At 41.1% G+C, this 15667-nt stretch overlaps 1 protein-coding gene and 1 non-coding gene across 3 annotated transcripts in view; both read right to left on the bottom strand.

The window, feature by feature from the left end:
- Window positions 1-538: 538 nt before the first annotated feature.
- Tmem38b (transmembrane protein 38B) overlaps window positions 539-15667 on the bottom strand; it is a 36032-nt gene continuing 20903 nt past the window's right edge. The window contains exons 2-5 of one of the 2 annotated variants that reach the window (XM_006538083.2): window positions 13508-13692; window positions 11997-12084; window positions 8129-8246; window positions 539-2676 (exon numbers count right to left, since the gene is read on the bottom strand). In XM_006538083.2, coding sequence (XP_006538146.1) covers window positions 2458-2676; window positions 8129-8246; window positions 11997-12084; window positions 13508-13613 — 531 coding nt within the window. In that variant the 5' untranslated portion in view covers window positions 13614-13692 and the 3' untranslated portion in view covers window positions 539-2457. The remainder of the gene's footprint in view (window positions 2677-8128; window positions 8247-11996; window positions 12085-13507; window positions 13693-15667) is intronic. The other variant, NM_028053.2, reaches the window with a different exon arrangement.
- On the bottom strand, window positions 1788-1906 carry LOC115490001. The gene has a single exon (XR_003955433.1). It is a non-coding gene; the product is annotated as a 5S ribosomal RNA (ribosomal RNA).

Here is a 15667-nt window from a genome sequence, read left to right as displayed (position 1 = left end):
TAGAAAGTCACGGTGTGCTGAAAGAAACAGATTGCACCCAGTGAGGTGTGCACCCTTCACTCCCTCACTGCTCTCAGTCTGGAAAGGCCACTGGTCCGAGTTCCCAGTGAAATCCACCTAACACATACCTGGTCTCTCTCTCTCTCTCTCTTACTGAAAACTGTCAGCAAGGAAGAATGAAGAATCTGGTGACCTGGGTTGAAAGTATTTAGGCACATTCTGCTAGGGGCTCCATCACTGCCCCCAGGGGGCCATGGTCCAGCAGCTTCCGAGCTCCCCTAGGTGAGACTGGGCTGTGTGAAGCTGGCCTATGGACCACATCTAGGATTCCCGGTAGGGAAGGAATAAAGAGCTGGTCTCTGAGAGTCGACTGCCTGCGCAGATCCAGGGTAGGAGGTCTTAAGCCTAATCCATTCTCAAGTGCCATGTCCCCTTCAGACTGTGAGTCACGAGTATCAAAATAACACAGAACTCTGAACTTCTTCCTCAAAACAATACCAAAAAAAAAAAAAAAAAAAGAAGAAGAATACCCCTTGCATACTAAAATACTTATTTTAATGAATTTGTTTTTAATACAAATGAAAAACAAGATTCTTACCATTTTAACTACAGTTAAAACCAGAACTGGTCAATAACATATTAATTTTGCAAAGTTTTTAACTACAGATTGTCAAATATATAATAGAAAATGCAATTTAGTGCTTTTTTGTCACAATATCAAAAATAAGCATTTTTCTCGTACGTAGGTTATCAAAAGTGCCACTCAAAATCTTTTTCTTAATCAAGTAAAGTATCTGCAAGTGTGCAAGTTTGCTAAAAATTAAAAAAGGAACCGTCAGTGCTATTATATAGAAAAACCCTGTTCTGAAAAACAAAACAAACACAAAAAAAAAAAACAAAAAAGGAAAACTTTATATATTGAATATCACTTAAGTGCTTCTTAACCAACCAAAAATGCCTAACACAGACGGCAGGCCCACGTCCTTAGGATGAAAGTCATCCTACAGAACTGTAATGTTGTAACATGGCAGTTATGCACCAAATCGAGCAAATAGAATCTATCACTTAGTATGTTTGCTTGCTTGCTTTTTACTTTGTCCACGAGACAGCAGGTTTAATGTTGTATTGTCTCAGTCAAGTAGTCTGCCACATAAGGTTAGGTTCTGTGGTTTACATCAAATGTGGGAAGACAGTCCTCAGGAGAGCTGAGCATTTTCACAGGAAAACAACTTTCATTTCAGATAAAACTAGAAATACACGCACATATCTATTGAGCAGAGATACCAAATGCAAACTTGCAAGAAGAGACAGTCAAATAAACTCGTGAAGCAATGATCGCCGGAAGAGGTGCAGGACACCGTTTCAGCCATGACAGTACTTTTTGTTCAGTCACAGAGACATGCCACCAGCCTGTTCAGACCAACTGAGTCAGGAGAAACATACAACATGTGAAGACTATCTCTCTCCAGCTGGTGACACAAAACAGCCCAGGTTCCAACCACAGGATTATTAACAATAAAAACTACACCGCTAGCCTGGCACGGTGGCCCGGACCCATAATCCCAGCACTTTGGAAGCTGAGGTAGAAGGTCTGTGGCCAGCCTGGGCTACAGAGTGAGACTCCTGTTGCAAAAAGAAAACAATACACACAAATTGTAACCCTGCTTTTCTAAGGAAAAAGTAGTTTTTAAAACAAGGGCAAGAAATAAACTTCAAACTGAGACTCATATTAAAAATAATGAAAAATAATACTTGAAACTAAAATAAATTTCAGGTTTTTTTTTTCAAGCCTACAGCACCCGGTATTCCCAGGCGGTCTCCCATCCAAGTACTAACCAGGCCCGACCCTGCTTAGCTCCAGAGATCAGACAAGATCGGGCGTGTTCAGGGTGGTATGGCTGTAGACAATTTCAGGTATTTTTAATGTGTGCAAGATATATAAAATAAATAACTGTATACACCAAATGTACACTATTAGTTTATTTTAGGTTAAAAAGTATTTAGGAAAAGTTCTCCATGTTCAAAATTAAATAGGAATCGTCTTCTATATACAGGAATTATACTGGAAATATGAAGTAAAAGTTTAATTCTGCAGAATTAAAACACAATTATAGTCATTCAAAAGGTAAAAAAAAATACTGAATTTTTTGTTAAATTCTTAGAATTTTGCAGTAACAAGTGAACTTTTTGTAACATTTAAAAAATTATTCTTTTATCAATATAAAACTATCCAAATAATTATGAGAATCTCTTACACCAGAAAAATAAATTCACATGATACACTCGTGACCCCAAGAGCTACGACCAGCAGAGCGAGCGGTGTCCCTGAACCAAAGCACTTCCTCTTTTGTCTCCTCCACCCTTACACATAAGCGCTCTCTCACATCATTCACAGAACCACGGGCACACTCTGAGAGAAGTAACTCCTCCTCCTGCCTCCGACGCCCAGGGCGACCCTCAGTCTTCTTTCTTGGCGTGTCTCTTAGCACCACCCGAAGGCTCTGCTCCCCGCTTCGATGCACTTGAGGCAGAACCATTGGAAGACGGTTTGACTTCAGTTTTCTTTTCACTCGATGAAAACTGCTGCTGCTGCCGCCGGCCAAAAAGCATCCGAGTCAGGGTGTCCTCAAAGGGAGTGAGAGTCACAGCAGTATCCTTTGTCATCATCATGGTTACCTAGGGGGAAAAATTAACTTTGAATTTCAGTACAAACACTTTTTGTTTCTTAAAACCGAGAGAGAAAAATAGTGGGCAAAGGGATTCAAATGTATTTTTCATTTAATCTGTAGGAGAAAAAAATATGGTAAATTCTGGGAAAAATCTCAGATCGCTAAGAATTTAAAGATTATTCATTAAAAATGTACCTGATACTGGTACACCAAATGAAGTATAACCATTACTACCAAAACTTAAAAAGAAAAAATAACAAGAGAGAGAGAAATAGACAGATGATAGACAGACAGACAGATAAGGAAGTCAAGGGAAATGAGATATAATCTTTTTTTTAGATGAGATATAATCTTATCTAGCATCTACACATACAGCCAATACAGCTATCATTACTATATGTCTGGCATGGGTCAGAATTGTAAATACTTTATACTCCTCTCTACTTTGAACTTAATGCAACAATTAATGTTGCCTTCATCACAGAGAGGAATAGTCACAGCTCTGACAGGTTAAGTAACTTGCCCCAAAATAAAAAGCAAATTGAATGGAAAGCAAGACACAATACAGACTTGGGTTCAACTACTACTTAACAACACACTCTGGCCAATGGTGCAGGCTTTCAGGAGCTGCAGAATATATCCCAAAAAGACACTACAGAAAGCATCCTCCCACCAATCTTTTCTGCTTGAATTACTTAAGTATAGACTAACAAAGACATCAGAATTTGGACTGAAAAGTGGTTCCAATCCTTTACCTCATAAATCACACTGCTCAGCAATGTCCAGACTTGATCTAGAAATGAGACTAATCCCCTAGTGGATATGCAGAGAGAACTCAGGATCTAGCTTAGTTTCAAAGCCCTAAGACTCTGTAACAGTCAGCTCTTCCAGATCACAGGGAAAAAAAAAAAAAGAATCAAACTAGAAACGTTTGCAATGACATCCCTAAAGGAGGCCCCTACACAACCCACTTGCTTGGGGTGCCTGATATCAAGAATAATGTATCATTCAGTGTGACATCATCTAGGGGCTGCGAAGTTACAAAGAGTGTGTGCCATGCAAGTTAAAGTAGCCAGAAATAATGGTAAATAATTTAGACCACGTCAGATGAAAAGGGCACAATATAATCTACAGGATACTAACACTACCACATATATAAAGCAAAGCTCACTTACACAGAACTTTGTGACGGTCAGACGGTCTGAAATGTGTACTATGAAACAGCTACTTTAATAAAAACAAACCCACCTTGTCTTATTTTTTTAACTTTATTTTATGAGTATTAGTGTTTTGTCCGCATTTGTCTGTATTTCACATGAACCAGTTACAGATAGTTGTGAGCACCATGTGGGTGCTGGGAATTGAACCTGGGTCCTCAGAAGAATAGTCAATGCTCTTAACCATTGAGCCATCTCTTCAGCCCCAAAGCAGCTACTTTTATAACATATGTGATGTCTGACTGGAAGAAGAACCCTGGGAGTAAAAATGTTGATGGAAGGAGGAGAGTAAGACAAGGGATGGAGGTTGTATGCAATTTTATGAGTAAAATTAATATAGACTTTGAAAGTACTCTATGTGGGTAAATAAAGCTGTTTCCTGAGCCACAGGGTAAGTGCAAATTCCAGTGTCTGGGGTGGGCTATTTCCCTACAAGCTGGTGGTCAGAAGTGTCTGAAGTTCCTCCCTACCACATCTCCTGACAAAAATACAAGCTAGTGCCCCTGCTGTTGGTTGCCTCTAAAAACTAGATGGTGAGACCCAATTGCTAAAGACACCATAGACTCTGGTCACAGAACATGAAGAAAGCAAGCTTGAACCAGCCATGAGTTTTCTTGATGCTTGCTAGTCCTCATGGTGCCAGAAGGTATCACAAAGGCTAATGAGAGAGTCTGACATCAAGTCCTACTCAGCTGTGGAGTCTCGAGATATATTACTGAATGGTAAGGCAAACTGTGCCCACTGGGCAATCCAGGGGCAAACAGCAGCTTTCTCATTAAATCTGAGACCCACTCCACAGGAGGGGATTTATTGACATCTCATACTATAAAACCTGATCAGAAGCCGTTGGCCACAGAGGTCATAAGACCTAATGGGGAGGCTACTGCTTTGGTTTTGCTAAATAGACAAGGTGTGCTTATCACAATAGCTGTTATAACCACAATTAGTGCTGCTGTGAGCTTCAGTCTGAAGCTTCCTTTTCCAAAGGGAAGTATTAAGTGCAGGGACTCATAACTGGTCATAGTAATGACAATAAGTGACTGTTAAATGTTCAGAAAAACTGGGGCATCAATCCTATGCCAAGACTTAGAAAACCTCCGAAAAGAAATATCAGAAGGAATGTAAGAAACAGAAAAAGAGGGGGAATGGTCTGGCGTGTTGGCATGACGTGTGATATGGCTGCTGCAGTCTTGAACCCACAGCATCTGGGATGGATTGCACAAGATTTACGTAAGACTGGACCTGCCAGCATCCTGCAGTGGAAGAGGTAGGTGCTCACTATGTCCCACAATTCCCCGAGGATTTATATGTAGTTAATGGTTACTGGAAGAGGGAGAGACATTTACTTCAGTGGTATAGTCACTGGTAAGGCACCTGTATTCTTTTAAAATTTTTTAAATTTATTTACTTTATTTTATTTTTTTACATATGAGTGTTTTATCTGCATACATGTGTGTGTTTGATGTCTAAGGAGGCCAGGAGAGGATATAAGTTATCTGGGACTGGAACTGCAGAAGGCTGTGAGCTGTTACATGGTTGCTAAGAACGGAACTTGGATCTTCTGGAAGAGCAGCCAGGGATCTTAATATAAATATGTACTCCCTGAATTGAGCAGACCTTAGTACACATAAATTATTCTACTAAAAAAACTGATTTTTAAAAAATGTAGAAGTACTCATTCCTAAGGATCATGTAAAAACACACTGATCAGTACTTTGAAATGACCTTGAAAAGCTGGTGTCTATGCCACACCTGGGGTCTGGGTTGTACCAACAGTGGAAGTAACAGGCCACAGGACAGTTGAAGCTGCTCTCCCAGGACTGCTCCTGTTTCCACTCCCCACGTCCCTTTAATCCTGTACACTCCTCGTCCTCACTTTTATTTACCTCAATTAGCTAAAACCATTTTACAGTTCTACCGGTCTTTGAAACTGCTTTTACCACAGTCATCATACGTGGCTTAATTTTTAAAACACACAGTTTCTTCATAGTTCTTTTTTTTTAATTAGATATTTTCTTTATTTACATTTCAAATGCTATCCCGAAAGTTCCCTATACCCTTCCCCCACCTTGCTCCCCTACCCACCCACTCCCACTTCTTGGCCCTGGCATTCCCCTGTACTGGGGCATATAAAGTTTGCAAGACCAAGGGGCCTCTCTTCCCAGTGATGGCCAACTAGGCCATCTTCTGCTACATATACAGCTAGAGACACGAGTTCGGGGGCACTGATTAGTTCATATTGTTGTTCCACCTATAGGGTTGCAGACCCCTTCAGTTCCTTGGGTACCTTCTCTAGCTTGGGGGCCCTGTGTTCCATCCTATAGATGACTGTGAGCATCCACTTCTGTATTTGCCAGACACTGGCATAACCTCACTCGAGACAGCTATATCAGGGTCCTTTCAGCAAAATCTTGCTGGCATATGCAATAGTGTCTGGGTTTGGTGGGTGATTGTGGGATGGATCCCCAGGTGGGGCAGTCTCTGGATGGTCCATCCTTTCATCTTAGCTCCAAAATTTGTCTCTGTAACTCCTTCCATGGGAGTTTTGTTCCCTATTCTAAAGAGGAATGAAGTATACACATGTTGGTCTTCCCTCTACTTGATTTTCTTGTGTTTTGCAAACTGTATCTTGGGTATTCTAAGTTTCTGGGCTAATATCCACTTATCAGTGAGTGCATATCAAGTGACTTCTTTTGTGATTGGGTTACCTCACTAAGGATGATATCCTCCAGATACATCCATTTGCCCAAGAATTTCATTAATTCATTGTTTTTAATAGCTGAGTAGTACTCCATTGTGTAAATGTACCACATTTTTTGTATCCATTCCTCTGTTGAGGGGCATCTGGGTTCTTTCCAGCTTCTGGCTATTATAAATAAAGCTGCTATAAACATAGTGGAGCATGTGTTCTTCATAGTTCTAATCATTATTGGTCAGCACCTTTGCTCTATTTCATAGTAACTAGTTCACTGTAGTTTCTTCAAGTGAACAGCCAATACCTAATACATGTTTCTCAGAGTTCTTCCAAGTATCCACTGATGGAAGAAGGGATCCAAATTTGACACAGTTCAAAACAGACAAAAGATTTATCTTAAAACTTTTTTCTCATGTCAGAAGGCTGCGGAGATGGTTCAGCAGTTAAGAGGGCTGGCTGCTCTTCTAGAGGACCTGGGTTCATTTTCCAAAATCCACACGGCACAATTACTGTAACTCCAACTCCAAAGAATCCAACACCTTCTTCTGGCCTCACTGGGCACCAAACATATACAAGGTGTACAAAGATCGATACAGACCAAACACCAATACGCGCAAAATAAAATAATAAAAAAATAAAGTATATGTGAATTTTACCCAATAATGCATTTAACATATTTAAAGTTAATTACCATTGAGATCAACTAACGGTCAAAAATATGTCACATTTGTAATATGATTTTATACAGAAAATTCCAGAAGCCACATATCCCTTGGGGCATGTGTAAACCTAGGTCACGAAACACAGACTTGCTTGAAATTGCAAAGCGTCCATTTCAACATAAGTCTATGTATCAACAATACCAAACGGCTTTCTCCTCTACTGATAAGCTTCCCCATTTATTTTGTTTCCCTGTGGCTTGAGTTTTATCAATCATAAAGTACTTGAGAGAATTATAACAATAAATAATTTCCTCTTTAATGAATCTGGCTAAACATAGCTGAACATGTGATGAGTTCTAGGTTAAAAAGAAGAAAAGGAAATTGTAGAGGAGAGATGGAAGAAGGAAAGGAGGAAAGGCAGATGCTGAATATATTTCTCTCGAGGAAGAAGAGAACCACAGGTAGAGGCAGAACACCAACACCACCAGCTGTCTACTTGACCCAGAATGAAGAAGCAGGTCTGTAAATACATGTGGCTCCTCTACCTGCAAACTTAATGTACTTACCTTTGACAACAACCAAAAGCAGTGCTAACTTCAAACTCTACCCTAGCTTTAAGAATGAAGCGGACCTATCTGGGCTGCTTCTGACCTTCCTCCCTACGACTCTCTGACTTCCAAGACACTGCCTGCCTATCCTGTCCAACATAAGCATCTCCTGATGGCAGTGAAAAACCACAGAGGAGCTTCAGGAAATCCTGATGCACTGAGCAAACTCTCCCAGAACCATCTTTTCACATTCAACAATAAAAACACAAATGTTCTTGCATTAGCTCTGCCTGGAGGATTAGTAGTGCAGGCTGGTGGACACCTGGGACTCTCTCACCTTTATGGTCACGAGGAAGATAGTGTAAAGGAACATGAGATCATGCTTTGAGATCGCCAGGTGCCTGGTGTGCTGGAAGGTGAACATAATTGACCCCAGCAGGGTTATCTTGCAAGGGCTGAAAGGAAATAACATTTTTAAGTCAGTGACAAACAAAACCACTGCTCTGTCTACAATCTTCTCAGAGTGCTCTGTAAACACCAATTTAATGGACTCTTAACATATATTAACACAAAATGAGCTATGTAAATATACTTTTAAAGTTTCAGAAATACTGAATTATTTAAACTTAAAAATCTTTTCTCACAGCATAAAGTACTAGAGATTCTTATAGACTTTGTGTGTATGTGCACACCCCCCACACACACACAGCCACACCCCCACATACATACACACACACACCCCCACACACAGCCACACCCCCACATACATACACACACACCCCCACACACACAGCCACACCCCCCACACACACAGCCACACACCCCCACACCCACACCCACACACAGCCACACCCCCCCCACACACACCCACACACAGCCACACCCCCACACACATACACACACACCCCCACACAGCCACACCCCCACACACATACACACACACACACACACCTCACATGCACACACACACACACACACACACACACACACACACACACACACACAGAGGCATCAGATCAGAGTTGCAGGCAGTTGTGAGCTGCCTGACTCGGATGCTGGGAACCAAACTTGGCTCCTCTGGAAGAGCACAGTGCTGCCTGTCTGTCACACAGCTAGACTTCTCTGGAAGGAAAGACCCTCAGGAGAGAAAATGCCTCCATAAGATCCAGCAGGAGGGCATTTTCTTAGTGATTGATGGGGAAGGGCCCAGCCCACTGTGGGTGGTGCCACCTTAGGCTAGTGGGCTTGAGTTACATAAGAAAGCAGACAGAGCAAGCTAGTATGCAGCACCCCTCTGTGGCCTCTGCATCAGTTCCTGCCTCCACCTGCCTGCCCTATTTGAGCTCCTGACCTGACTTCATTTGCTGATGAAAACCAATGGAGAGATGTAAGCCAAATAAACCCTTTCATCCCCAAGTTTCTTTGGCCATGGTGTTTCCTCACAGCGACAGGAACCCTAACTAAGACAAGCTCCAAGTGCTCTTGACCACTGAGCTAACAACTCCTCAGGCACAAAACTTTTTAGAGTGTCCATTATGCTTCTATATTACAGCATTGCAGAAACATATTTATCCATCATACACCTGTTTAAAGGACTTGAAAAACCTGTGATAAACAAGACAAATGAGAGAAATGGAGAAACATCTTTCCTGTTCTGAGGTGTAAATGCCACCACTGGACAACCTCAGGCTGCCGTAAAGAATGGAGAGTAAGATCACACACACAGTTACTCTCAGAAAGCAGTATGGTGGCACCCATATACCCAGTACGTGGGGAGCCAAGGCAAGTGGATCGCTGTAAGTTCAAGGCCAGCAAAGCTACACAGCGAGACCCTTTATCTTAGAGTGCAGCATGAGCCATCTACCCTAGTATAGCACGTAGCATGGCAAGTCAGCGTTTGCAACATCATAGGTACTAATGCTGAAATTATGAACCCACTGTACCCCCTAACCTACATAGGCTACAGGGGTTTCCTTACACACTTGTGACATGCTTAAAGTATCTCGGTAGAAGATCTCCATCCAGCTTTGCTATGCCTTCAGAGGATAAATTATAAACTATGAGAATGCCACACTGCAAAAATGACAAATGGACTTTTTTATAAGTCCATTTACTTTTAAAGGTTACTCAAGTGTTTATAAACTAAGGAATGGGTTCAAACAGCATAAGGTCTGGACTTCACATATTAATGTAACTGAATGACAATCATGACTTGGAAAAGGATTTCTAAACTTTTCTTGTATATTCCTATGTTTTAAAAATATTTTAGCCAGGCGTGGTGGCGCACGCCTTTAATCCCAGCACTCGGGAGGCAGAGGCAGGCGGATTTCTAAATTAAAGACCAGCCTGGTCTACAGAGTGAGTTCCAGGACAGCCAGAGCTATACAGAGAAACCCTGTCTCAAAAAAACAAAAAAAAAAAAAAATTAAGACAACTTTTAACATACTTATCAGTTTATAACTGTATAACATGTTATAAAATGTACACAAATTAACATTTAAAAGTATAAAGGGCAAAAGAGGGGCTGTGAAGATGGTTAGTGGGTAAAGCGCTTGCTGTACAGAATGAAAGCCTACTGGGTGCCCAGAGCCATAAGAGCCCACCAGTAATGCCAGGGCACAGGAGGCCCAGACAACAAGCCAGGAGCAGGCTGGCTACTCAGGAGAACTCAACAGTGGGCTCCATGTGCTCTGTAAGACCTCACTTCAAGATAGACGGTGGAAACGTATCAGTGAAAACATCCCATTCCAGCCCGGGGCGGCCATTGGCACAAGCATGCACTAGGACACACCTGTGAACATGCTTACACACATATATACATACATACATATGACCTCTGCCCAATGGAATATGATTTATTTTGATGTTATTTTGTTACTCTCATTGTTTCGTTCCTATGCTAAAGTAGCTCCTTAAGGAAATGGTTTTGACATACACACTGCCCATTTTGGATTATGTTTTCTTAAAGACTGACTCTAAAAAATAAGCAGTTTGTAGATAACTGGGAAAGGGCACTGGAGAAGGACTTAAAGGAGATTTAAATCAGAGTTAGACCTGTTATGAAGACTGAGATGAACTGGAAAATTCTATCGCTGCTTCCTATGAAACAGGAAGTCAGAGTCTCCTTCCAAATCACAATGGTGGAACAGACTGTAGCAGTAGCAGATGCTCCTCTTCCAAAAAGGGAAAGGAGAGAGCCCTGGCACCAAGACGGTTCAAACTCCAGCACATCAGTTCCATGGGGATCCTGGGCTTCAGGCTCTATGCTTTAACTGTGTACACCATGGCCCTGGCCTCTGCACTTCAACTCCAGCCTGTGCCCCTGGACCATCACACTCCCCATCCTTCCTCAAAACCAGTCCTGCTTATCTTGGTCGCTTCCTAGCTCTAGGACTCATCCCCTACTCATGGCCACACATCGTATATGCTAAAAGCTAGGATCCACACATAAGACATGTCCACATCATTGTCTGATAGGGTTTGTTGGTGGTGGTGTTATGTGTATGGGTGTTTTGCATGCATGTGTATATACTGCATACCACATATGGCTGGTGTGACAGAGGTCAGAAGAGAACATCAGATCCAGTGGTGCTGGAGTTGCAGAGTTATGAGGCGTCGTGTGGGGTCCTCTGTAAGTGTAGCACTGAGCCTTCCCTTCAGCTTCCAAGCTGGGTTGTTTTTTCATTAATTTATTTGCTCACTTTATATCCCAATCGCAGCCCCCACCTTTCCTTCCAGCTCCTCCCCACACAGCACCTGCCTCCCCTTCTCCCTACTCTGTCTTCTGTGACGAGGAAGACATCCACGCCCCATATCACACCACTCTGGCACATAAGTCACTACAGAACTATGTACATCCTTTCCCACTGAGGCCAGACAAGGCAGCCCAGGTAGGGGAATAGTAGCCCCCGCTCCAGTTGTTGGGGGACCCACATGAAGACCAAGCTGTTCTTCTGATACATATTGGGGGGGGGTAGGTCCAGTCCATGCCAAGCTGTTCTTATAAAGAAGAGGAATCCAAAGAAAACTGATGTTTCCTTTGAGAGTTCATCTGAATTAATGAATTTGCTGGTTTTCTTCCCAATGTGACTGTTATTTGTTCCTTGGGTATGTCTCAGTCATATACATAGTTTCAAGCATTTTAAAGCAACTAGATGGCATCTAAGGCTGAAAGTCCACATCTCAGTATAATACAGACCACTTACAAGGACATCTTCAGCCATTCATCACCTTCTGGTTTCCAGTCTCCTTTTAACAACTGTTCACAAGCTGTGACGACAGCACCACCTGCACCTAAAGACAAAATAAAAAAGAAACAAGGAATTTATGGTAGGAGAAGTCAGAATTTCCCCTCCTAGTCCAAAATTCAAGATTACCAAAACAAAATTCTCAAGGGGAAGAAAAAAATGTGTCTTCTTACACTGAGATCTGAGATGAGTGCATTTCCCTCCTCAGAATGTCAATGTCTGCCTTACTGTGACCTAAGGTTAAAGCTGGGCTCTCAAGCAGAGACATGTATATGTAGAATTGTTTTAGGAAAAACAAGATCCTCTCTTTACATTTCTTTCCTTGATATGGCTAATTTTAGGTGTAGTACACCATAGCAAAGGTTACAGAAACTTGTCAACTCCTACATATAAAACAGCAGGATTAGTGACATTGTTAGAAGCACTTCCCTAACATATATCAGTCCTCAACAATGCATAAACCAGGCATGGCAGCACTTGCCTGTGATCTCAGCACTCAGGAGGTAGAGGCAGGATGTTCAGAAGGTCAAGGTCATCCTCAACTACACAGTTAACAGGGGCCCAGCCTAAACTACTTGAAATACGGACAAAGAAAAAGGAGAGAAAAGGGAAGGGGAGGGGAGGGGAGGGGAGGGGGAGGGGGAGGGGAGGGGAGGGGGAAGGGAGGGGGGAGGGGAGGGGAGGTGGGGAGGGGAGGGAGAGAGAAAAAGAGAGAGAGAGAGATGGGAGGGAGGGAGGCTATAGAATAAACAGAAAGCGATTCGACCAATGTGATTATGAATATCTGCTATTTGCAACAACTGACAAGAAAGGAAAGAATATAAAGCAATTTGTTTTCATTTTTAGACAGGGTCTTTCTATTCTAGAATTCTCTGTGTAGCTCAAGTTGGCTTCAAACTTGTGATCCTCCTGCCTCAGTCTTCCAAGTATTCAGATTATAGGTATGCCTCACCCCGCCCAGCCTCAGCCATTTTTTTAAATTTACATTAGACAAAGTTTCATATAAAACATATTTCATATATGGTAAAATAATTACTTATGATTCTATCTGGTTCTGAAACAACAAAAGAAATTACTCATAAGAAACTTTACAAGGCCACCAGGCTCAAAATAATGGCTGGAGTGATAGCTCAGAGGTTAAGAGCACTGGCTGTTCTTATAGAGATCCTGAGTTCAATTCCCAGCAACCACATGATGGCTCATAACTATTTATAATGAGATCTGGTGCCCTCTTCTTCCACAAAAGCATACAGGCAGAACACTGTATATATGCTAAATAAGATCTTAAAAGAATAATGGCTGATCACCAATACTGATGTAAGTAACTTTTACATTAACTTTACGAGTTAAAAAACTAGACAAGGCTCCCACTTTCCAAAAAGATTTTTACAGTATGTCATCCCCATCCCTGTAAGCAAAGAAGTATTCATGGGCTACAGTACATCAGGAACACAATTTGTCAATCTCACCTCGGGCCCATCCAACAACTATCATGACTATCCAGGCATTTCTGTAATAGCTATTAGCATCCGAGACTCCGCCTACTATTTTCCACGTCCGGGTCACTTCCTTCATTCCCGCAGCCAGGAACTGAATAGGTTGATATGAATAACCCTGGGAAACTAGGTCACGAGGGCAAAAGAATACAATATACCTGAAATTAAAATTTAAATATTTCAATATGTAAATAATATCAGAGGAATAGAAGTGAAAATCTAATTCACCACCACTAAGAACATGGCGTAACACAACCAAAGCAATCATCCGTAAAAACCTGGAAAAAGCAGACTGGATACTAAATTGCTTTTTACGTTACACAATATATATATAAGTCTGTAGCATGAGGAGGAGAAGCCACGTACTTTGCAATGCTCTATACAATTTTTTCATTCATCCATACACTATGAGAAGAAAATTAGGTACATAATTAATTAAGAGAAAGAAGCAAGTGCCTTACCAGTTCCAGCAGGTATGGACTATGCGCATACGATGTCTTTGTTCTTAGGGAAAAGGAGTTAGACAAACCAGCCTTTGGGCAAAAAAGCAAGGGCAGCATTTCTACTCCTACCACTATCTTGACCTGTGTCCCTTAGCTTAGAGTGTAAGTTAGAAATCTATACAAAGACAGAGAGAACTCCCAAGGAAATAGGCTGATGTTGTGGAGAATGTATGTTCATGCATCTGAAAGAATATTGAGCTCAATCTTTAATTTGATTGAAGAAGCTTAGTTATAGCCAGTGAAGTTGTTGCTAATTTAACAGTAATACAGCTGTTCTCTGGTGATCCAGAGTTTTAAACTTTGTTCTTCAGCATCTCCTCAAATACTACCAACATTATTTACTAGAAAATACAGGTTTTCCCCTCCATTCCTAATAGACAGTTTGGTATGTAGAGCACAATACATCTTCTAATGGAGTGATACAGAAAACAGGGCACAGAAAAAAATGTTTGGGCCGGGCGTGGTGGCGCACGCCTTTAATCCCAGCACTTGGGAGGCAGAGGCAGGAGGATTTCTGAGTTTGAGGCCAGCCTGGTCTACAGAGTGAGTTCCAGAACATCCAGGGCTACACAGAGAAACCCTGTCTCGAAAAAAAAAAAAAATGAAAAAAATGCCTGGTTTTTTTTTTTTAATCAAGTGTTAATTTTATTCTAATTCATGAGTCATAAACACAAAAACCTCACATGCATTCACCAAATATAAAATATTTGCCAACACTGCTCCCGAGACCAAATATGGAAGCAAAGGTCAGCCGCTACATTCTTCTTACTCAAGGTCCCACTCACTGCACCACAGTCCACAGAATGTCTGTTTCATTTCATCTCAACACAAGACAGGCGGTGGCTCTGTACAGCTGAAGCAGTTGCTTCTTACACCTCAAAGTGGCTCTCATACACTGCTCCTTACTACATAAAGTAAAGGCTACAGTGCTCATCATTGGATTCCACTGGTTGCTGGATGGCAGGAATCAACTTATCAATCTTATCAACTGTTCTCGAACCAAAAACTCAGCACAGTGAAAAATAGCTCTAAGCTGAATTCAATCTGGAGGCAAAATACAAAACATATCAAAGAATCAATTAATTACAGAGTAAGGAATGAAATATCTGGAGACAATTTTAAGTAAACTGAAGTAAGATGGTTTAAATTTTTTTTACATTGACATATGATATTTTGAAAGTTTTAAATGTAGAAATGATTTCTAGGAAGTTGGACAATGGAGAAAAAAATCATATACACTTAAATAATGAATTGTCTATATATTCTTAATAAAATGAGACAATACTTTGGTATCTCTTATAGATTAGATAAAGAACAGATGCTATAGTTTTCCTTCAGTAGTAACTCACATTAAAAATGGCATGCTCAAAAGAACAAAACCAGTATTACAACAGCTCCATTTGCCTTCCCTAATTCCATCTGTAACATGTGCTCAAACTTATTACACAACAGCAGCTTTTACATTCAACTATGCCATATAACAACACACCATCTATAAGTTATAATTGTTGCTTTTTTAATAAGATATTTGTTTTTTTTTCTTTTGGTTTTTCTTTTCTTTTTTTAAGATTTACTTGTTTATTTTATGCATGTGAGTACACTGTAGCTGTACAGATGGTTGTGAGCCTTC

This window comes from Mus musculus, chromosome 4, assembly GCF_000001635.26.
Source record: "Mus musculus strain C57BL/6J chromosome 4, GRCm38.p6 C57BL/6J".
NCBI classification, from domain to species: Eukaryota; Metazoa; Chordata; class Mammalia; order Rodentia; family Muridae; genus Mus; species Mus musculus.
Note: the sequence above shows the minus strand (reverse complement) of the source record. Positions and strands in the feature narration are given on the sequence as shown.